The 24,684-nt window shown below is 44.8% G+C and overlaps 1 protein-coding gene across 3 annotated transcripts in view; it reads right to left on the reverse strand.

Annotated features, from left to right (window-relative positions):
* The window catches only part of CEP104 (centrosomal protein 104), a 123,370-nt gene that overhangs the window by 75,298 nt on the left and 23,388 nt on the right, over window positions 1-24,684 (reverse strand). For all 3 annotated transcript variants that reach the window (XR_006387716.1, XM_044278261.1, XM_044278262.1), the window contains exons 6-11: window positions 24,427-24,503; window positions 15,235-15,403; window positions 10,234-10,389; window positions 6,234-6,479; window positions 5,003-5,206; window positions 4,745-4,912 (exon numbers count right to left, since the gene is read on the reverse strand). Coding sequence is in view for 2 of the 3 variants with exons in the window: in XM_044278261.1 (XP_044134196.1) it covers window positions 4,745-4,912; window positions 5,003-5,206; window positions 6,234-6,479; window positions 10,234-10,389; window positions 15,235-15,403; window positions 24,427-24,503 (1,020 nt within the window). In the remaining variant the exon portion in view is untranslated. The remainder of the gene's footprint in view (window positions 1-4,744; window positions 4,913-5,002; window positions 5,207-6,233; window positions 6,480-10,233; window positions 10,390-15,234; window positions 15,404-24,426; window positions 24,504-24,684) is intronic.

Consider the following 24,684-nt stretch of genomic DNA (forward strand, 5'->3'; position numbering starts at 1 on the left):
ATAAAAAAAAATGGCTTTTTTGGCTCACTTTTTAATTTATTTTTTTACAGTGTTCACCAGAAGGGTTGGATCTAATGCTATTTTTATAGAGCAGGTTGTTATGGACACAGCAATGGCTAATATGTGCATTTTTTCTGTTTTATTTTACACAATAAAAGCATTTTTGCAAAAAAAAAAAAATTTGAGTTTCCATTTTCTGAAAGTCATATTTTTTATTTGGATTTACACAATAAAACATTTTTTGAAAAAAAATCATGTTTTTGTGTTTCTATTTTTTTGAAAGCCTTTTTTTTTTTTTTGAGCGATTGTCTTATGTAGGGTCTCATTTTTTACGGGATGAGATGATGGTTTGTATGGTTTTTGGGGCACATATGACTTTTTGATCGCTTGGTATTACATTTTTGTGATGTAAGGTGGTAAAAATGGCTTTTTTATTTTTTTATAGAGCAGGTTGTTACGGACGCGGTGATACATAATATTTGCTTTTTTTATTTTATTTCACACAATAAAAGCTTTTTTTTTAAATCATGTTTTTGTGTCTCCTTTATCTGAAAGACATATTTTTTATATTTTTTGGGCGATTGTCGTAGGTAGGGTCTAATTTTTTGCGGAATGAGGTGACAGTTTGATTGGTGCTAACTTTGGGTACGTATGACTCTTTTGATCACTTTTTCAATTCTATCATAGTTTTTTTGTTTATGGTGTTCACCGTGCAGGGAAAGCAACATGATCCTTTTATAAATTAGATTGTTACGGACACGGCAATACCAAACATGTTTAGTAATTATTTATTTATTTTTTGACCAATTATATGTGCGGATATAGGAAGAAGTATGTTTTTTTTTTAACTTATTTTTATTTTATTTTACACTTTTTTGACCAAGACCCACTTTGTTCTTGAAGATCCAGTGGGTCTGATGGTTTACAATATACTGCAGTACAATGTACAGTGTACTGCAGTGTATTTTCAATCACATTTAGTCTGATCAGGCTCCTGCCTTTAGCAAGAGCCGGATCAGGCTCAGATATTCCATGGCAAGCCGGATGCCTGTGAAGGTGTCCGGTTGCCACGGCAACCATCAGGATGCTGCCACAGCAGCCCGATGGTTAGCCCCTTCTATACTGCGGGCCCTAAGGACCGCAGTATGGAAGGCGTTAAATGGCAGACATGGTGTCACGGAAGGTGTACAGAAAACTAGAAGACACAAAATGAAGATCCGACTGACTGGATCCAAAACTAAGGAACAAAAGGGAGAGCCCTGCAACAGACCTGGCTCTCTCCCTAACTGCTCAGCCTATGCAAAAATCTCAATGGTAGATGATCGCATATCCTCGTACTTCGACTGTATAACACCTGAACACCCTATAATAGTGAGGGGACACGACCACCGGCTCCCTACACTTGATACGGAGGGAGTCAGGGTCACCTGGGATCCAGCAAATAAGAAAACACAAATGAATGAACAAAACTTATCTGTAGAAGACTCGGTAGTAGCATCAGCATGCACACACTCCAGGAAGTAATATAAACCGCAAAGTGATGCAGTATGGGAAGGGATTTAAAGGGATGCAATCAGTGCAACTACATGACAGCTGAGAGAGGCTAACGAGATGAGAAAATGAAAGCGAAACAAAAGGAACCTCAAGGAGGAGGTTCTGAAGGACGTCTGTCAGAGCTTCTCAGATGTCTGGTGGTGACACATGGGTGCCAGCACCGATGTCGGCGATTTCAAGCAGATTGTCAGCTGTGTGTTACAGCCGAAACTCTGCTCCCCTCAGCCACCCTGAAGTGCGCAGGTGCGGCGAATCTTGTGAACGCCGCTGGCGCTGTATTTCTGAAGAACCTAGGGAGAAAAACTACCGACATGGAAAGGTGAATTTGGCCTTAGATAAGAATTTATCATGTGATTTACACCATTTGTGTTGCATAAAAAGGTGTAAATTAGAAATTCCTTTAGTGACTGATAATTAGTGATTTTTATCGCCCTACATCATTTTTAGTCATGGAGAGAAAAGCGGAACCAATGAACTGCAGTTTCAGTCTGGCGTATGGAAATTCAGACTGAAGCTACAATTTTCACCAACTTTTATGCAAAACTGCTTATACATCAGTTTCATAATAGTCACCAATCTATTTGCTACTGCTGAGCCAAGAGCTGCAGGAATACGGAATTTCCAGTGGCTGCGCAGCCGCTCTGACTACAGGCCGCTGGCAGCGGAGTACGGCAGCTCGTAGTCGTGCTTCTCTGGATAAAACCTGACGTATAACTTTCAGTCTCTGCCGACAGCAAACAAGCAGCCAAAATGTCAGCAGATAGGGCGGAAAAGAAATCCGATAAAATATGCGCAATTTTAGCCTCTTTACATTTTCCTTGCAGTATATCATATATATATATACCATCTTAGGATATCATTAGGGATGAGCGAATCGACTTTGGATGTTTCATCCCTTAGATATCATCTTCATTTCCATTTTTAGCTTCTGGTGAACCTTCTACTCCAGAAAAACCCGCTAAAAGCCCGGTTGATGGCATTTAACCTGATGACCGCAGCTACTGGGAAAACTTGTGAACTTGCACCTATCCGACACCTATAGACCTATGCAAACACAGAGTAGAGTGACCGACCAGACCACACTGGAGGCATAGTATATAGAAAACTGTCCAAACACTGGTTTTTGCCGTAAAAAGGGGGTTTTGGCAGCACTCCAGGGATTAAGAAATAATCTGTTCTAACAAATGCATTAGCAAAAGAATTGAGAAAGGCATGGAACGGTGTGGAGTTCACGCTCTCATTAGGACTTCCAATCATAAAGCAAGCTACGAATACTGGGTATGAAAGATACCTCGGGCGCCTGATGGATCACACTGACCTATTATGGTAAGAATGAACTGTGTTATTCTTCTCATCAAATCTGATGGACCAGGAAAGAGAAGGCTCCAATGCAAATATCTCCCCCGGGTCTGACAAGAAGCGGGTTAAGCACAGTGGCCCCACTTCTGCTCCCGGGAAGGAACTGCATGCACCGCGGCAGATGGGGGGAGAAGGAGCTTCTTCAACAGCGGGGACAGCCCCTCGCGGGTGAAGAACTCTTGTAGATGAGACAAATCGATTCAATATTGGATTTGCTGCAGATTATCTCCACATGGCCGGACAGAATTGTGCAGATTTTGAAGAACACAGATTTAATGCAGAGCACAGTGCGGCTTGGATCTGCAGATACCCCTGTCGAGTTGATAAAATAAGTGGTAGGTTAATTGCCTCCTCCGCATTTGGACTCTGCCTCTATGATACTAGCTGCTTTATGCTTTTATATGCTTGTCCAGACCTAATATAGCATTAATTTAGGCTACTTTCACACTTGCGCTTGATCGGATCCGTTCTGAACGGATCCGATCATATTAATGCAGACGGAGGCTCCGTTCAGTACGGATCCGTCTGCATTAATAACTTAGAAAAATTTCTAAGTGCGCAAGTAGCCTGAGCGGATCCGTTCAGACTTTCAATGTAAAGTCAATGGGGGACGGATTCGCTTGAAGATTGAGCCATATGGTGACATCTTCAAGCGGATCCGTTCCCATTGACTTACATTGTAAGTCTGAACGGATCCGCACGCCTCCGCACGCCGCGGAGGCGTGCGGAGGCGAGCAGGGCGGAGGCTGAACGCCGCCAGACTGATGCAGTCTGAGCGGATCCGCTCCATTCAGACTGCATCAGGGCTGGACGGAGGCGTTCGGGTCCGCTCGTGAGCTCCTTCAAACGGAGCTCGCGAACGGACCTATGAACGCTAGTGTGAAAGTAGCCTTAGATATACAAGCTTTACAATGTTAACCTGTCGGATGCTCTAAGTTACTGTTTCACGGACTCAAAGACTTTGGCTGAACTTGCATTTGTCCCCAAGTTTAAGAAAAATCTTAGATTCCTGTAACACTAATTTGTACCTGATTGTACTTGATTTTGATTTGTCCATGTTTTACTTGTGAAAAAGTCTGTACTTTTTGGAAATTCTTTCAATAAAAAGTTCATCAACAAAAAAAAAAAATAATAAGTGGTAGGAAACTTGCGGCAAACTCTGCAACATTACATTACTTGTGGATTCGATTGTGGATTTTTCTTCCCTGTGTAAATCAATGGGGAATTGATGTTCTTCAGATTAAAAAATCTGCTTCACAGGTCAAGATCCGCATGAAAAGTCTCCGCAGCTTGTGGATAACATTTTGTACCATCCCAGTTTAAATCTGCAGCAAGTCCGATACATGTGGACTCACATTAATAGGAGGGTCCATGGAAAGAGGACTGGAGAGGATCCAGAATGTAATGAAACATGGGAGACGGTGTGATTAAAGGGGGTTCTCCCATCCTCAGGATAGGTCATCAATATTAGATCGGCGGGGGTCCAACTCCAGGCAGCGCCGTCGATCAGCTGCATAAAGACGTGTGACGTCATGTTCATTGGTCAAATGGCAGCTCAGTCCCATTCAAGTAAATGTGGCTGAGCTGCAATACCAAGCACAGCCACTATTCAATGAACGGCACTGTGCTTGATAAGCTGGGCTCCAGTGAGTGCCATGGCTAGCTGATCGATGGGGGTTTCGGACCCCGGCTGATCTCATATTGATGACCTATCCTGAAGATTATCTATCCATCTATGAACCCCTTTTAAATTTTCTGATTTGACCAACTTTATTAATAGTATATAGTTAGTCCTGTCTAGATAGTTCATGATAACGTTGCAGTGACTTACTGAAGATACTTTGTCTTTGATCGCTCTTCGAATAAGGAACACCGCTGCCCTCAGCATATTCTTTAAATCGTCTTTGGAGGTTGTTGTGGGCACGTCTGACAGCTTCTTATACACGGCTACTAAGGCATCTTCTCTGTAAGACCAGGTCTTAGAATAGGCTCCTGCAACCTAAGACAAACACACATTCATAATATATAGTGAATACAATCCCTTTCTTTATTTGCTCATCTATTAGCATTTTCATGGACAGATGCTTACCAAAGCTTCACCGAAGACTTCAATGGCAAATCCAGCCTCTCTCAAAGCTTTCTCGGTCAGTGGCTCTGGCTCACCGGTGATCCTGCTCCTGGGGGTATCCCCAACAACATCGTCATTTATTTCGGACTCCAGGTAATTAAATGAATCATCATTCTGCTTCTTCTGAGCTGGAAGAGGTCGCTCGTCATAGGGTAAAGCATCAACCTTAAAAAACAAGAAGAAATATAAAAAGTCCACTAGAAGATTACACCAAAATCCCTAAAAATCCTCTATAGCTTTTTTAAATCGGTTGACCACAAACAATATGGGTCACTTATCCAAGGTATAGGTCCATTAACTGATGGGCAGGGGTGCCTGGTGTCGGACCCCACCAATCTGATATTGATAGTCTATCCAGAGGATAGATCATCAATATCGAAAGGGTGGAAAACCCCTTTAAAAATCTTAAATATATAAGAGATTATTTTAGAGCATGTTTAGTCTTGACGATAGGTCATCAGTATCCGATTGGCGGGAGTCCAACTGCCGATCAGCCGCTTGAAGAGGCCGTGGTCCTCCGGTGAGCGCCACAGCCTCCTCACATCTTACCTTAGGCCAGTGATTAATCAGCCTAGGCACAGCCCAGTCCCATTCAAGTGAATGAAGCTGAACTGAAATACCAATCATAGCGACTATCCAATGTACGGCGCTGTTCTTGGTAAGCTGCGGTGTTCACCAGAGCCCTGAGGTCTCTTTAAACAGCTGATTGACAGGGCTTCTGGACCCTCACCGATCAGATACTGATGACCGTATCCTGAGGATAGGTTATTAGTATAAAATACTATCCAGAAACACGCCTATATTAGGCGTATTTCTGGCGCAATCTGTGATTTTTTTTCCGCTCTCACACCAGGTCTAAAAAAGTGGGCGTGGGAGGGGCAGAGCTGGCAGGCCCGTCTTATTCGTCATTTCCTACTCCTGTTTTAGGCATAGAAAACAGTCTAAATGTAAGACAGCATTTAGACGGGCGCTGGATATGCCGAAATTATGTAGATGCCGGTGCCTGTTCATAACTTCGCTGGATCCACCGCCAGATACAGGGGTTATTAAGGCCGTTGTCTAAAACGCTAGTCCTAATAAATGACCCCCTATGTCTTCTTATACTTATTAAATTACCAGTAAATCACCGGAGCAAATCCTATAGCAGCAAAATGCAGAATACTGCTAACATCCCGGCTATTGGAGCACTTACACTGACGCTGGGAACAGCTGCGGCTGGAGGAGGAGATGGAGAACGGTGCTGCGGAGCAGGCTTAGGAGAGGTGACTTTCGGTTGTTTTTCGGGTGCCACTTGCCGCTCCCTTTTCTCCTTATTCTTCTTCTCTGTACTTCTCACTTTGTCTGGCGGGGGAGAGGCTGCTGCTTTGTGCTGTTGCTGAGGCTGGGGGCTGGTTGCATGCTCCAGTGGGTCCAGAGATGGCTCAGGAGCTCTACGTATCTTAACGAGAAGCAGGACATACAGAACGTTAAGAGATTGAACAACGTACATTAAATTAAGGAACAACTGTATTCATATTCCCATTAACCAATAAGACTTCAGCAGTCAGAGAGCAGTCTGTGGAGAGAGGGTCCAGAAGGGGGGTCCTGCTTACCTGGCCCACAGTGTTGGGAAAATATTGTTCCTCTGCATTACAGGCAGTGAGCTAAGCTATTAGCGTGTGTGTGGACTGGTTTCAGAAACCATCAGCAAAATAGTGAGTGCAGCTCTGAAGTATAATAAGGCTGTAACTCAGGATCAGTACACATTAAGTAATAAATGTATGTACACAGTGACCCCACCAGCAGAATAGTGAGTGCAGCTCTGGAGTATAATACAGGATGTAAGTCAGGTTCAGTACAGAATTAAGGAAACCTATCAGTTGTACGAGTGCTCTGCAGGATTATTTAAGGAAGCAGTCAAGGAGTTCAGGCACTGCTGTAACACCCTACTGGGAACTATAGGATGCAGGCACTTTTTAGCAAGATTTTTTTCTTGCTAAAAAGTGTATGTTATAGTTCAAAAGATATGTTTATTTATTTGTTTTTATATTCTTATGTTTTTTATATATTTTTTTTTTTACCGTAATGTTTAGTCCCTTAGAGGATCTGTACATGCGACCCTCTGATCACTGATACAATGGACTGCAATAGTGTCTGGGCGTTACCAGGTAGGGGTGTGTCCCTGCATTGTCTGCTGCCAGTGGCACACAGTGCAAGGGCATCCACCAACTGGTAACACCCAGTTACTTCTAGTAAGAATAATACAGAAATGTTACAACTTAGAGTTATTTAATGGAGAATGCAAACAATCTAGTAAAACACATGTCATGAGATGAGACAGGTCCTCTTTAAAGGGAATCTGTCACTAGTTTTATGCAACCCTAAGGGCAGCATAGACAGGTGACAGACACCATCAGCAAAATGCGGGGTAACCTTCTAGAACTGACCCAGCCGTTGTGCTAAAATCTTGGATTGAACAGTTCCAGCTCCTGAGCTCTCCAATACACCGCGCACTGATGAGACCCCAGATGCAGGACGTCGCTCATCTACCTGCCCCCCGTCACTGAGTTACATATTTTCTCCAAAGCGGAGGGTGGGAGCCGGGACTCGCCAGTGTGCACCGTGTAGTGTACAGCGTGCGGATGTTCTGTACAAGATTTTAGCATAGCAGCTGGGGCAGCATGAAACTGGTGATAGATTCCCAGTTTGAGGTTTTCTTACAAAAAAAAAAAATTATGAATATGAACTAGATATTCCACTTGGTTTCCTTTCAAACCTTTTTTTTCCCCAGGGGGAACATGGACAAAAACGTCAGGGAGGTTAGAGGACTACAGGTCTCTGACCAGTGCCATACCGCAGTAATACGCACTGGGCTTTCAATGTCTGTGGCACACGGTCAAAGATCTTATCTTCTTGTCCTTCCTCTCCTGTCATTAAAAAGCTATTAGGAATTAAAGAGAAATCCCTCTATTCTGTGAAACCTGATCTCGGTTCGGGTGGTGGTGGTGGGGTGATAATTCCTCGGGAATGTCCTGTCACATAGGGAAATATTTGTTGTATCTGTTAACATATAGAAAAAACCTGCTATCAATGCACTTGGTAGAAAGAATAGTGCTTTGATACTGCGTCTGAAGGCTTTCAATGAACATGTTAACCCCTTCCCTTTCATCGCTGTAGTATTGCGTTTCTGAGCGCAGTGAGTTACCACTCAGCATTTTATGGCGATGTGATGGCAGAGACCCAGGAGCTGCGCCTGTGCCATCACTTGTGGGTGACAGCTGTATTATGGCACCCGGCTCTCACTGCAGGGAATCAGGGTTATTGCACAGTTAAAGCCCTGAGATGAGCTGTCAATGCTGACCGCGGCATCTAAGTGATTAGAGAGAAGGCCCACCTCTCTCTCCCCATGGGACCCCCAAGATGTGAACATGGAGTGTCGAAATGCTTCCCCAGAGCACTGATGCCTCTTCAAACAGCTGATCGGCAGGAGTGCCGGGTGTCGGACCACCACCAATGAGGTATTGATGATCTATTCTGAGGACAGGTCATCAATATTAAACACCCAGAAAAAACACTTTACAAAAAATAAAATAAATATATATATATATATATATATATTGTGGGGTTTCGCTCTGGTAGATAGGGTAAGCGGGCGCAGTACAGAGGCAAAATACAAGTTCTTAACCTCAAAACATCAGTGTTTATTCACACTTGAGGCAATTGCACAAAACAGCACAAAACTTTGCCGTCTTGGTGTTAATTCACCCACAATGGAAAGTTCATATAACACAAGTCACCTTGCTGGCAGTTCTGTCTCCTGTAGTCCACAGCAGGCTTTAGGGGGCCTGTTTCCCCAGCGTGTGACTCTCGGCCCTCCAGCATGGCACAAAGCCTCAGATCCCCAAAACAGAGACATCTCTGCTGAGCCCAGCTGCCTATTTAAAGGGAACCTGTCACCTCCAAAAGTGATATAAAACTGCCAGCATTACCTTACAGCAGCCCCCAGTCTGTTATTGATCATGTGTGTGAGCCAGAAATTCGATAATCCATACTTGAGAAACACGCTTTTTTTAATCTCCATGAGCGCTCTGTTTCCTGTGAGCTTGAAGTCAAGGGGGCAGAGGCCTCCTTGCTTCAAATCAAGCAAAGCCCGCCTCTTACTAGTCCCCTCTTGACTCTGATTTACATATTTTCTATTCCTTGGGATCACGCAAGTCTGGCGCCTGCGCGGTGCGCCCCTTGTGACTGCACAATCCCGTCTCGGGCTCCCACAGTCAGCCGGGCATAATTTTTTTCTGCCAGTTAAAACCAGATAGCAGCAAATCTCCTATTTGTCTCATCTGTTTTCTAATCTATTATTATTTAGAAAGCATTTAAAGAATTGCTTTATAGCAGCCACATGATTCATAGACACACTGGTCGGGAGGGGACCTCATTGACTTCTTATAGGAGAGTTTTCTGGGCATGCTGTGCAGAGCTCAGTAGGGAGTAGGTAAGCTGTAATATCATCTAATGTGAATGGTGGATCCTGATTATCTGTACACAGAGGTGATACCATTACAGGCAGGATTAGAATGACAGATTAGCACATAACTGCAGTAAAGTGATCTGTACAGACCAAGAAATGGCATCTATTATAAGGCTTAGTGGCCAGTGCGAAAACTGCAGGATTTTATGTTTTTTGTTTAAATATATTGACATGGAAAATTAAAAATAACCAGCAAAAAATGTGTTTAACATAAAAACTTAATTTAAACAATAGGCCATTTTCTGATGACACATTCCCTTTAAGTCCCCTATGTGCAGAGGCGGACTGACCATAGACCTTACAGGGAAATTTACCGGTGGGCTGAGGCCCAAGGGGCCGCTTGACCCCTCCTCATGGCTGGCCAGTGGTTTTTGGGGATGTATTTTGTGTTGCTGGGGCAGTATTTTGTGATGGACTGTGGTATCCTTCCATCAATTTGGACCCGACTACAAAACGGGGCCACTTTTAGTATTTTTTCCAGGGCCACTTTAAATTCCCAGTCCGCCTATGTGAGAAATATGTTTGCCGTTGTCACTGTCATGGAAGATTCTGAACACAGTCAAGGTAACTTGACAGGGAACAGGTACAATAGTATGAGACGCTCCCTTCACTGTGCAGACACCTTGGAAGTCCTCAGACTGGAAAATCACTTTGTAAGAAGAAGTCATCAAACCTTGGTACCTACCAGGGCAATGTCCAGTAGGTCGTGCAGCTCTAACTGCTGGTAGACCTTCAGGCGATATTCTTCCATCTGCTGTTTCTTCTGTTTGGCTAAATCATAATCTTCCTTCTCCACAGCGCAGCGTTTCTCCACTTCATATCGCCCAAGACGTTCCCCGACCTGCAGAGAAGAAGTAGTGTTACTTCTAGCTGAGGGTAATTCATGTTAGTGATAGAGGAGCCATTCTTCTACTAGATTTTTCAATCTGTAGATTTATGAAAATCAGTAAGAACTCGACCATGAAGATGATTGTGGTCTTTTTTGAGGTGAAGTGTTAAAGGGTATGTTCACCTGAACAACCAATGATTTGTATTGCAGCATTGCATCTAACATTCAAAAAATGCAGAGCTATGTGTCTCCATGGCAACAGACTACAAACAAACCCCTGAAGACAGATCCTGCAGTCCCACTGTCCTCTAGTCCTTGTTAACCTACCAAATGTATGAGATTTACGTTATTAAGAAGTAGAAGACAGGAGGAGGTGGGCTTTCCTCCCAGTACAGCATTCAGGTGGACCTTGCTTTGATTTGACTTAGGTCTCATGCACACGACAGTATTTTTTCACGGTCCGCAAAAACGGGGTCCGTAGGTCCGTGATCCGTAACCGTTTTTTCGTCCATGGGTCTTCCTTGATCCACGGGCATGAAAAAAAAAGTCGTTTTGGTGTCCGCCTGGCCGTGCGGAGCCAAACTGATCCGTCCTGAACTACAATGCAAGTCAATGGGGACTGATCCATTTGACGTTGACACAATATGGTGCAATTTCAAACGGATCCGTCCCTATTGACTTTCAATGTAAAGTCAGGAGTCCCTTTTATACCATCGGATCGGAGTTTTCTCCAATCCGATGGTATATTTTAACTTGAAGCGTCCCCATCACCATGGGAACGCCTCTATGTTAGAATATACTGTCGGATATGAGTTAGATCATATCCGACAGTATATTCTAACACAGAGGCGTTCCCATGGTGATGGGGACGCGTCTAGTTAGAATATACTACAAACTGTGTACATGACTGCCCCCTGCTGCCTGGCAGCACCTGATCTCTTACAGGGGGCCGTGATCAGCACAATTAACCCCTCAGGTAACCTGAAGGGGTTAATTGTACGTATCATATCCCCCTGTAAGAGATCAGGGCTGCCAGCCAGCAGGGGGCAGACCCCCCCCCCTCCCCAGTTTGAATATCATTGGTGGCCAGTGCGCCCCCCCCCCCCCCTCCCTGCCTCTATTGTAATAATAGGTTGGTGGCACAGTGTGCGGCCCCCCCGCCCCCCCCCCTTCCTCCCTCTATTGTAATAATTCGTTGGTGGCACAGTGTGCGCCCCCCCCCTTCCTCCCTCTATTGTAATAATTCGTTGGAGGCACAGTGTGCGCCCCCCCCTTCCTCCCTCTATTGTAATAATTTGTTGGTGGCACAGTGTGCGCCCCCCATCGGCCCCCCCTCCCTCTATAGCATTACAACAGTGGTGGCCAGGGTGCGGCCTCCCATCTCCCCCCCCCCCCCCCGATCATTGGTGGCAGCGGAGTTCCGATCGGAGTCCCAGTTTAATCGCTGGGGCTCCGATCGGTAACCATGGCAACCAGGACGCTACTGCAGCCCTGATTGCCATGGTTACTTAGCAATAGTACAATAGTAGAAGCATCATACTTACCTGCTGGCTGCTGTGATGTCTGTGTCCGGCCGGGAGCTCCTCCTACTGTTAAGTGACAGTTCATTTAGCAATGCGCCACACAGACCTGTCACTTACCAGTAGGTGGAGCTCCCGGCCGGACACAGACATCGCAGCAGCCAGCAGGTAAGTATAATGCTTCTACTATTGCTAAGTAACCATGGCAACCAGGACTGCAGTAGCGTCCTGGTTGCCATGGCTACCGGTCGAGCCCCAGCGATTAAACTGGGACTCCGATCGGAACTCCGCTGCCACCAATGATCGGGGGGGGGGGGGGAGAGGGGAGGCCGCACACTGGCCACCAATGTTGTTAATGCTATAGAGGGAGGGGGGCCGATGGGGGGCGCACACTGTGCCACCAACGAATTATTACAATAGAGGGAGGAAGGGGGGGCTGGGGGGGGGGCGCACACTGTGCCAACAACGAATTATTACAATAGAGGGAGGAAGGGGGGGGCGCACACTGTGCCACCAACAAATTATTACAATAGAGGGAGGAAGGGGGGGCCGGGTGGGGGCCGGGGCACACACTGTGCCACCAACAAATTATTACAATAGAGGGAGGAAGGGGGGGGGGGGGGACGGCGCACACTGTGCCACCAACGAATTATTACAATAGAGGGAGGAAGGGGGGCGGCACTGGCCACCAATGAAGGTGCGGCACCTGAGGGGTTAATTGTGCGGATCACAGCCCCCTGTAAGAGATCGGGTGCTGCCAGGCAGCAGGGGGCAGTCTTTTACACAGTTTGTAGTGTATTCTAACTAGAAGCATCCCCATCACCATGGGAACGCCTCTGTGTTAGAATATACTGTCGGATATGAGTTTTCACGAAGTGAAAACTTAGATCTGAAAAAGCTTTTATGCAGACGGATCTTCGGATCCGTCTGTATGAAAGTAACCTACGGCCACGGATCACGGACACGGATGCCAATCTTGTGTGCATCCGTGTTCTTTCACGGACTCATTGACTTGAATGGATCCGTGAACCGTTGTCAGTCAAAAAAATAGGACAGGTCTTATTTTTTTGACGGACAGGATACACGGATCACGGTCTCGGCTGCAAAACGGTGCATTTTCCGATTTTTCCACGGACCCATTGAAAGTCAATGGGTCCGCGAAAAAAAACGGAAAACGGCACAACGGCCACGGATGCACACAACAGTCGTGTGCATGAGGCCTAAATGAAGCTAAACAAAAAAAAAAAGAAGCAGCCACATCCAGTTGGGACCTGGGCAGAAGACCCTGCAGTGGACAGCAGCATCAGCGGAGCCAGGGACGGGTAAGTAGTGTCTATCCAACTGTCTGATCCTTATCTCTTCCAAATCTGCCTGGGGTCGTCTGTTGGTCGGTCCCGCCTAAATGGATAGGTTTGGAGGACATTTATCTCAATATTCACTTTCATTATATTTAGAGATTATTCAGTGTGATATCTCACAATAATCTTTCAGCTTTTGTCATTTACGGCTCAACTTCATGATAAATAGTTATTTAGGCTTTGTGGGCACCAGGGTTGCCAACCAGAATTTTTCTTTTTTCTGGATAACGTTTACGAAATCACGGACAGCCAACAATTTTTTACAGATAAATTGGAAAACCATAATGAATGATAAAGTTTGTAAGTATGACATGTCCATAACTCAATCTACTGATAACTCCTCATTACCAGCATTTACTGTGAGCTGTAAAATGATGATAATTACCACCAATATAATCTAATCATGTACCACCAGCCTCAAAAAAAATCACAGACACGTCTTTTTTTTTTTTTCAGACATAGCCATTTTTACGGACTGTCCAGAAATTTGTGGGCGGTTGTAAACCCTGGTGGGCATCGCTGTTATACGGGCACTATATTCTGTCATATAAATAATATTGATGACGGGTTAACCCCTTCCCGACATGTGACGTACTATGACGTCACATGTCGGGTCTTTAAAGATGGAGCCATAGCAACCCGGTGCCTGCTGTTTCAGCAAACCTGACCACAGCATCTGAGCTCACTGAAAACCGGAAGCGCGCTTCTGGTTATGCTCCGGCAACCCCCGTGCGGCGGATCGGAGGAGCCGGAGCTTGTGTGCAGCAGCCCTGGTCATAGTCTATAACACGAGGCTGCTGCATAGTATTTCCTATGGAACCCTTGCCTGTAATAGGGCTCCATAGGAAAGTAGTAAAATCATCATAGACTCCAATGCAAGTGCATTGGAGTCAATGATAATAGCAATCAAATGGTTGATTGTTATAAAAAAGTGTAAAAAAATAATAACGTTTTTACAAATAAAAAAATATATAAAAGTTCAATGACCCCCCTTTCTCCAAAATGAGAATAAAAAATACACATCATGGGTATCGCCGCGTGCGTAAATGCCCGTACTGTCAAAATATAAAAGTATTAATCCCATACGGAAAAAGGCAAAAGGAAAAAAAAAAAAGCCAGATTTTCAATTTTCTAGCTCCCGGCTTATGTTCTGGTAGAACAAAAGGATTGGCTGAAAATATTCATTTCGCTTCATCCTTCTCTCCACTGACATTATCTGTCAGAGGAGACTATCGAGCACCCAAAACACGTTAAACTGTTGGCTTTACCCTCTAGAGGTGAGCAAATCATTTAGTTGAAACATGTATCAAGCCAGGAAAAGGAGACAATATGAACAATCACAATACATTAGTAAGTGCCTTGTATTAAAGGGAATCTGTCATCACCTTTATGCTGTCCATACTAACGGCAGTATAAAGTAGAGACAGGTGAGCTGATTTCAGAGGTCTGTCATTTATAAGTTAAAGGTAAGTAGTTGCCGAGAACCAACATCACAATGATTGCAGACTGGGCCTGGAAAAGAGTCCCGGCCACCTGAGAAGAGTCCTGGTTATTCATGGATTCCTGCTCTCCTGCCCACCTGCTGATGACTGACAGTCTAATACCTAGTTTTCTCCCTTTCTCTCTAGGAGAGAACTGACAACCATCAGCAGATGGGCGAGAGAGCAGGAGATTATGTATAACCAGGACTCTTCTCAGGTAGACTGGACTCTTCTCAAGGCCTGGGCTGTAATGATTATGATGCTGGTTCTCAGCAACCATTGACTTTTAGCTCATGAGTGACACACCGCTGACATCAGCATTTCTGTCACTATTTTATGCTGCCATCAGTGAAGTCAGCATAAAGTTGATGACTGGTTCCTGCTATTTTCTGAAGGATTTACATCCTTTATATGGTTCTGTACTGCTGTCACTAGGCCTGTACTAGGATCACATCCTCTAAACTGCCTTCACTTATGACGACAGTACACGTCCCCCACCTTCTGCAGATCAGCAATGGCTTGTTTGAGCTTCTTGGCATAGTCATAGTGCTCATGGTGGACCGCCTCCTGCTTCTTCTCATCCAACTTGCGAATTATTTGTGCGACTTCTGGATCCTGGTACATATCAAACGCCAAGTCATCAAGTGGTGAAATGGTGTCATGTTTCCTGCAAAGCAAGACAATTAGTCTTAGAGCAGCAGAGTGGTACAGTGCAAAATCTGTGGAAAAGCATGGAAATGTTACAGCTAGAAAATATGGATGTGAAATCTATCTTAAAGTGGTTGTCGGAGATAACTAAAAATCTCAGAAAAGCCCTGCAATAGCATAAAATAAAATAAAAATCATCTTATACTTACCCCTCTGGCCAGATTTGCATATAAGGCATTACCATTGTCTCTGTGCACCAGAAAAACAGTGACTTGTCCTGAACTCGGATCTCTGCAGACACGGATGTCTGAATAAGCCCTAGTTCACACGGCAGATATTGCCTTTTGGTTGCTGCACTGGTTTTTCAATTGAACGCAAAGGACCTGCTTGCAGTTAAGCCCCATTGAATGGAGTTAAAGAGCATCAGTCCCCATGATCAACTGTATTACACCAGGCACATTCCTGGTAGGGTTGTTCATGGCGAGTTGAATGCTACCTTCCTTTCTGCATCGGATGTTCAAGGCCTGGCGCATGCGCAAGATTTCAAGGCCTGGCGTCAAAGCTGATGCATGGAACTGTCAATCAGTAAGGGAGGGGGAGTGGCGATGGAGGAGAGGAGGAAATTAACTGGTGCTCGGAGGGGCTAGGGATGCCCCTCACTCCTCCGAGCACCTCATTAGCATATTCATAAATTAGGATTTCACTGCAACAGGATGTCCGATTGAAAAATGGAAGGTATCATTGTATTCAGCAAGATCAGCGCTGTCAGGCAGTGTACCTAGTTTAATAGGGTTGATCATGGTGAGAGATGCTGTGAGCGGACACCTGCTGCAGTTTCCAGCGACATCCATGCAGACAACACACTAGGGGTCCATTCATGTGACCATATTAATGGGTCCGCATCTATTCCACAATTTTGCGTAAAGGGTGCGGACGCATCCGTAGTTCCGTTCCACGGCCTCGCAAAAATATAGAGCATGTCCTATTCTTTTCTGCAATCATGGACAAAAATAGGCATTTTCTATATAGCGCTGGCCATGTGCGTTCCGCAAAACACTTACGGCCGTGTGAATGTAGCCCAAGAAAGGACATTTCCTTTCGTGGGAGATAAACTGCGCAAAATTCCAATGGCAAAATCCGCAGTGTGAACTAGCCCTAACACTGCACCTGCCAGTCTCTTCTAATCACTACGTGGCTAGCTGTGCACTTCATTCTGCGATATTCCACAGGGATAGCACACTACTTCTGTGGTCGCAGTGACATATCCACTTACTGTAGCATGGCCTGCAGTGTCCTCTGTTCCGTGCCATACTGTGGTACCGCTATATTTCAACCTTAAAGTAGCACTCCTACAACATTTTATATTCTCTGACCTGTTAGAAAGGTATGTGATGTAATCTGTAGTGAATGTAGTCGTCTCATCAGTGACTGTATTTGTGAGTTATAACCTCCCTTCTAATCCTCAGCTGTGTCATGTGACCAACTCTCTGATCTCCAACTGACACAGGACAGGAAGTCAGTTACTTCTCTATTCATTCGTATGTGACTGAAAGTGAGGCTCCCATAGGAATACATAGAGAAACTGAATTTGGAAAGTCTGATTGCTGGTCACATGACACAGCCGAGAAGCAGAAGGGAGGGGATAACTCACAAATACAGTCACCAGTAAGAAGATTACCTTTCTAACAGGTCAATGAATAAAACATTTTGTGGGAGCACTACTTTAAAGGAGCTGTCTGGCTGATATCAGCCAATCACTGGCAGGGGATTCAGGAAACGGCGCAACAGCAGCGGTGAGCAGTGTAATTACATCTAATATAGGAACACTTATATAGGAGCGAGCCGTCCCATTGGAGTGAATGGGGCGGCTTCTTGTAGTTACACCTGCTCACAGCTGCTGTTGCGATGACGAGCAGGTAAACAATGAAGAGAAGGTAGCACTGGCACGGCACGCATCTTCTCTTTACCAGCTGATCGGAGGTTGCCAGGTGTTGGACCCCTCCTCAGGATAGGTCATCAATAAAAATAACTTGGACAACCCCATTAAACAGGTTTTCCCATGACCAAAATGTATCCCCTATTCACAGGATAGGGGATAGATGTTTAACTGGTGGGGGTCCATCTGTAGAAACCTCCACGATCACATAAATGAGGATCCCACGTTCCCATGTTTGAATGAATTGGTGGTCCTTCATGTTCGCTATCACTTCAATCAACTCTATGGGGCTGCTGGAGATTGTCAAGTACAGTTCTTGTCTATATCCTGCAGAAACGAGTAGCAGCAAATATATGTGACCGTTGCTTCATTCAAAAATGGGGGAACGTGGTACGCCTGTTCAGTTTGAACCCCACTGATCAAACACCTATCCCATACTCTGAGGTAGGGGTGGGCGATATAAACGATGTACGATATTATCGTCATCAATTCGGCTGACGATATACTGTAGATTTTAGTTATATCACCATATCGTGATAGATGACCACGGAGCGGTAGTGAATGGAAGAAGCTTCTCACTCACCGCTCCGTGGCCTCCCTGCTGCAGGGCCTTGCATTCACACATCGTCAGTGAGCTGGCTGACGCTGTGTGTGACATCAGGTCCCTCCCAGTGCATGCTGGGAAGAAGACGCGGCCCGTCTCCTGCGGACTCTATCAGCCAGCCGTGCAGGAAAGGTAAGTAGCAGGGGCCCAAATCTACTGGGGGGTCGATGGCTATGGCATGGGGCTGATGGCGCTGGCTGGGGGACATGATGATAGTGGCAATGGCACATGGGGCTGATGGCGTTGGCTGGGGGACATGATGATGGTGGCAATGGCATGGGGCTGATGGCGCTGGCTGGGGGACATGATGATGGTAGCAATGGCACATGGGGCTGATGGCGCTGGCTAGGGGACATGATGATGGTGGCAAATGGCATGGGGCTGATGGCGCCGGCTGGTGGAAATGGATGATGATGGCCATGTAATTTGGATACATACAGAAGAAAATAATATATCGTTATATCGCACATGCTTCATTTTAGGCCATATCGCCCAGCTTAACTCTGAGAATAGAGGGTAGTGCCGTCAGCAGATTTGTACCTATGAAACTGGCTGACCTGTTACATGTGCGCTTGGCATCTGAAGGCATCTATCTGTGTTGGTCCCATGTTCATATGTGGCCGCATTGCTGAGAAAGATTGTGTTTTCATATATGTAAATGAGCCTCTAGGAGCGACGGGGGCTTTGCCGTTACACTCTCCGGAGAGGGCGCTGCAGCTCTATTTGAATTTTGATTGACAGGGGCAGGAAGACATGATCACATTTACACTGTCTGGCCCTGTCAATCATAGTGCAGAGGGAGCAGAGCCTCTAGGTGTAACAGCAACACCCCCGTTGCTCCTAGAGCCTCATTTGCTTATATTAAAACATAATTTTTCTCAGCAATGCGGGCACATACAGTACAGACCAAAAGTTTGGGCACACCTTCTCATTCAAAGAGTTTTCTTTATTTTAATGACTATGAAAATTGCAGATTCACACTGAAGGCATCAAAACTATGAATTAACACTTGTGGAATTATATACATAACCAAAAAGTGTGAAACAATGAAAATATGTCATATTCTAGGTTCTTCAAAGTAGCCACCTTTTGCTTTGATTACTGCTTTGCACACTCTTGGCATTCTCTTGATGAGCTTCAAGAGGTAGTCATCAGAAATGGTTTTCACTTCACAGGTGTGCCCTGTCAGGTTTAATAAGTTGGATTTCTTGCCTTATAAATGCGGTTGGGACCATCAGTTGCGTTGTGGAGAAGTCAGGTGGATACACAGCTGATAGTCCTACTGAATAGACTGTTAGAATTTGTATTATGGCAAGAAAAAAAGCAGCTAAGTAACGAAAAACAAGTGGCCATCATTACTTTAAGAAATGAAGGTCAGTCAGTCCGAAAAATTGGGAAAACTTTGAAAGTGTCCCCAAGTGCAGTCACAAAAACCATCAAGCGCTACAAAGAAACTGTCTCACATGCGGACCGCCCCAGGAAAGACCAATAGTCACCTCTGCTGCGGAGGATAAGTTCATCCGAGTCACCAGCCTCAGAAATCGCAGGTTAACAGCAGCTCAGATTAGAGACCAGGTCAATGCCACACAGAGTTCTAGCAGCAGACACATCTCTAGAACAACTGTTAAGAGGAGACTGTGTGAATCAGGCCTTCATGGTAGAATATCTGCTAGGAAACCACTGCTAAGGACAGGCAACAAGCAGAAGAGACTTGTTTGGGCTAAAGAACACAAGGAATGGACATTAGACCAGTGGAAATCTGTGCTTTGGTCTGATGAGTCCAAATTTGAGATCTTTGGTTCCAACCACCGTGTCTTTGTGCGACACAGAAAAGGTGAACGGATGGACTCTACATGCCTGGTTCCCACTGTGAAGCATGGAGGAGGAGGTGTGATGGTGTGGGGGTGCTTTGCTGGTGACACTGTTGGGGATTTATTCAAAATTGAAGGCATACTGAACCAGCATGGCTACCACAGCATCTTGCAGCGGCATGCTATTCCATCCGGTTTGCGTTTAGTTGGACCATCATTTATTTTTTACAGGACAATGACCCCAAACACACCTCCAGGCTGTGTAAGGGCTATTTGACCATGAAGGAGAGTGATGGGGTGCTGTGCCAGATGACTGGCCTCCACAGTCACCGGACCTGAACCCAATCTAGATGGTTTGGGGTGAGCTGGACCACAGAGTGAAGGCAAAAGGGCCAACAAGTGCTAAACATCTCTTGGAACTCCTTCAAGACTGTTGGAAGACCATTTCAGGTGACTACCTCTTGAAGCCATCAAGAGAATGCCAAGAGTGTGCAAAGCAGTAATCAAACCAAAAGGTGGCTACTTTGAAGAACCTAGAATATGACATATTTTCAGTTGTTTCACACTTTTTTGTTATGTATATAATTCCACATGTGTTAATTCATAGTTTAGATGCCTTCAGTGTGAATCTACAATTTTCATAGTCATGAAAATAAAGAAAACTCTTTGAATGAGAAGGTGTGTCCAAACTTTTGGTCTGTACTGTATGAACACGGGACCAACACAGATGCCTTCAGCTGCCAAGCGCAAATGTAACAGGTCAGTCAGTGTCATAGGTACAAGTCTGCTGACAAATGCCCTTTAAAAGCAATATCTATGACACGCTCCAGAACACACAGGGAGGTGCAGAAAATGAATTAAAATGAAAGCTTAACAGGATTTCTTCTGTACAACATTTGGCTTCCCCTGAGAGCTCTGGATGAGCCTCTTCACATCTGGAGACACTTCTAGTAGCAGGTTTTCTCCTGTATTCCGGGCAGGTACAGACGTGGACAAAATTGTTGGTACCCTTTGGTCAATGAAAGAAAAAGTCACAATGGTCACAGAAATAACTTTAATCTGACAAAAGTAATAATAAATTAAAATTCTATAAATGTTAACCAATGAAAGTCAGACATTGTTTTTCAACCATGCTTCAACAGAATTATGTAAAAAAATAAACTCATGAAACAGGCATGGACAAAAATGATGGTACCCCTAGAAAACACAGAACATAATGTGACCAAAGGGACATGTTAATTCAAGGTGTGTCCACTAATTAGCATCACAGGTGTCTACAACCTTGTAATCAGCCATTGGGCCTATATATATGGCTCCAGGTAATCACTGTGTTGTTTGGTGATATGGTGTGTACCACACTCGACATGGACCAGAGGAAGCAAAGGAAAGAGCTGTCTCAAGAGATCAGAAAGAAAATTATAGACAAGCATGTTAAAGGTAAAGGCTATAAGACCATCTCCAAGCAACTAGATGTTCCTGTGAGTACAGTTGCACATATTATTCATAAGTTTAAGATCCATGGGACTGTAGCCAACCTCCCTGGACGTGGCCGCAGGAGGAAAATTGATGACAAATCTAAGAGACGGATAATCCGAATGGTAACAAAAGAGCCTAGAAAGACTTCTAAAGAGATTCAAGGTGAACTTCATGCTCAAGGAACATCAGTGTCAGATCGCACCATCCGTCGTTGTTTGAGCCAAAGTGGACTACATGGGAGACGACCAAGGAGGACACCATTGTTGAAAACGAATCATAAAAAAGCAAGACTGGAATATGCCAAACTACATGTTGACAAGCCACAAAGCTTCTGGGAGAATGTCCTGTGGACAGATGAGACAAAAATCGAAGTTTTTGCCAAGGCACATCAGCTGTATGTTCACAGACGAAAAAATGAAGCATATCAAGAAAAGAACACTGTCCCTACTGTGAAACATGGAGGAGGCTCTGTTATGTTCTGGGGCTGCTTTGCTGCGTCTGGCACAGGGTGTCTTGAATCTGTGCAGGGTACAATGAAATCTCAAGACTATCAAGGAATTCTAGAGAGAAATGTACTAGCCAGTGTCAGAAAGCTTGGTCTCAGTCGCAGGTCATGGGTCTTGCAACAGGACAATGACCCAAAACACACCGCTAAAAACACCCAAGAATGGCTAAGAGGAAAAAATTGGACTATTCTAAAGTGGCCTTCTATGAGCCCTGACCTCAATCCTATTGAGCATCTTTGGAAGGAGCTGAAACATGCAGTCTGGAAAAGGCACCCTTCAAACCGGACACAACTGGAGCAGTTTGCTCATGAGGAGTGGGCCAAAATACCTGCTGAGAGGTGCAGATGTCTCATTGACAGTTACAGGAAGCGTTTGATTGCAGTGATTGCCTCAAAAGGTTGCGCAACAAAATATTAAGTTAGGGGTACCATCATTTTTGTCCATGCCTGTTTCATGAGTTTATTTTTTTACATAATTCTGTTGAAGCATGGTTGAAAAACAATGTCTGACTTTCATTGGTTAACATTTATAGAATTTTAATTTATTATTACTTTTGTCAGATTAAAGTTATTTCTGTGACCATTGTGACTTTTTCTTTCATTGACCAAAGGGTACCAACAATTTTGTCCACGTCTGTATACTGTACATCACCTGCAGCCGGCAGACACTGGCAGTATTGGACAGATCCCTCCAATCAGGTTGTATTTTTCCTGCCGTCAGGGTACTCTCACACTAGCGTTATTCTTTTCCGGTAATGAAATCTGGTAAAGGGTCTCAATACCAGAAAAAAACGCTTCGGTTTTGTCCCAATGCATTCTGAATGGAAAGCAATCTGTTCAGTATGCATCAGGATGTCTTCCGTTCCGTCCCTTGTACAGTATTTGACCGGACAAAATTCCGGAACACTACCGCACTTAATGGATTAGTTTCCATTGAAATGTATTTATGCCATCCGGTACCAAGTGTTCTGGAAATTGCTGCATCGCCGTATCTGGTTTTGAAAAAATTAAATACCGGATCCGTTATTCCGGATAATACCGGAAAGACATCTGGTATTTCTATGAATAAGTCTAACGGATCCGTATGCGGAAAAAAAAGATATCCGTTAGCATATGGATTTACGGATCCGGCAGGTAGTTCTGGCAACTGATTCTAAGAAATCTTAGTCTGACTTGGTTGAAGAAAGTGATGCAAGTTGTGCCACAGACCAACTGGGAACACTGGAGTATAACAGGACAGCTAATGAAGGTATCAGGCCCAGGAGGATATACTCTGCTTAGGGAGGGTTCACATCACCGTTTCATTTTCCATTCTTCTGAAGAACAGAAAAAAGAATCAGAATTCTGTAAAAAAAAAAAAAAAACACGACCCTGTTGCACATTTGGCATCCGTTTGAGCCATTTCCGTTTGAGATTGATTTTATTAAACTGGGGAAAAAAATCCTCCTGCATGCAGTGCTTTTTCTTCCAACTCAAAAAAACGGATCTCAGAAGGAAATGGCTCAAACGGATGCCAAATGTGAAACAGGATCCGTTTTTTTTTTTACAAGATTTTTTTTTTCTGTTCTTCGGACAAACCAAAAGAACGGAAAATAAGACGGAGGTGTGAACTCTCCCTTACGGCTGTATAACACCAACAGATTATCTGCCCAATTTGACCAATGGTTGGTGTGTATAGCAATAGATCTGAGCAATGACTGGTCAGAAAATCTGTCAGATAATCCTCTGGTGTAACACAACCCTTACTCGGGTAACTATTACCAGTCCGTTTATTATTCACTTCTGTATAATATAACATGATGAAACACCATCAAGGTCACTGCTCCCCCTAGTGAATTTTCTACCAAACTGCATCTGTATGCCGATCGCATACATAGTCATATGGACATCTGGGAAGTTAATGGCATATTGCTAGGAGATGCCATGGATATCTGGGACCCACTTCTATATCCATAATGGGAACTCCTAGGTGAACACAGAGCAGCCGCGCATGTGCGGTCACCCTCTGCTCACTGCTATGGGAGTTCCGAACATTTTTCCGCCAGTCCCATAGCGGTGAATGGAGAGGTGGCCGTGCTTGCACAATGCGCACTCCATTGAAGGCTTTGAGACCACAGCGATGAATGAGAAGCAGGTCAAGCATGTGTCCTTCACTTCGGGGGCCCAGTTCTCTAGATAGGAGTGGGCGCCAGAGGTGGGACCCCAACCTACCTGACATAGATGGCACAATATGCTGGATGGGCCAACCCCTTTAGGCTCTAACGCTGACATACTCCATAGGGCTATACAGAGTTTGCCATCACTGACATCGGTCCTCAGAACCTCACCTCTCTTAGGGTCCATTCACATGTCCATAGGTGTTTTGCGGATCCGTAAAACACGGACACCGGCAATGTGCGTTCTGCATTTCGCGGACCGCACATGGCCGGCACTATAATAGAAAATGCCTTTTCTTGTTCGCAGTTGCGGACAAGAATAGGACATGTTCTATTTTTTTTTTTCGAGAACGGAAGTGCGGATTTGGAAATGCGGATGCGGACAGCACATAGCATCCGTTCCGGCCCCATTGAAAATGAATGGGTCCGCAAAATCCGGAACAGATCCGGAAAAAAATTGCGGACGTGTGAATGGACCCCAACACACAAACTTGGACCAATATTTTTTTGGAGTATGATACCAGAGAACCCAAGGAAACCCAGGTAAACCTCACCCAGTGTGCGTTGTATCGATGGCAGCGTCCTCCAGGCTGCTCCCCAGGTACTGGTCAATAAGTTTATCTCTTGTCGGCTGTGAACAAACAAAGAAGCAGTCAGTCACTCAAAGGGTTAACAGAACCATTCTGCAGTGTATGCTATACAGGGAACGAAGAGGGCACAGAGTGGACTACTACAACCATGTTCTGAGCGGAGTTGGTGAGTGTAATTGGGTGGTGGTGATTGGTGTCCCTACACAATCTGTCATTGACATT

Source organism: Bufo gargarizans, chromosome 2 (assembly GCF_014858855.1).
Source record: "Bufo gargarizans isolate SCDJY-AF-19 chromosome 2, ASM1485885v1, whole genome shotgun sequence".
Classification (NCBI taxonomy): domain Eukaryota; kingdom Metazoa; phylum Chordata; class Amphibia; order Anura; family Bufonidae; genus Bufo; species Bufo gargarizans.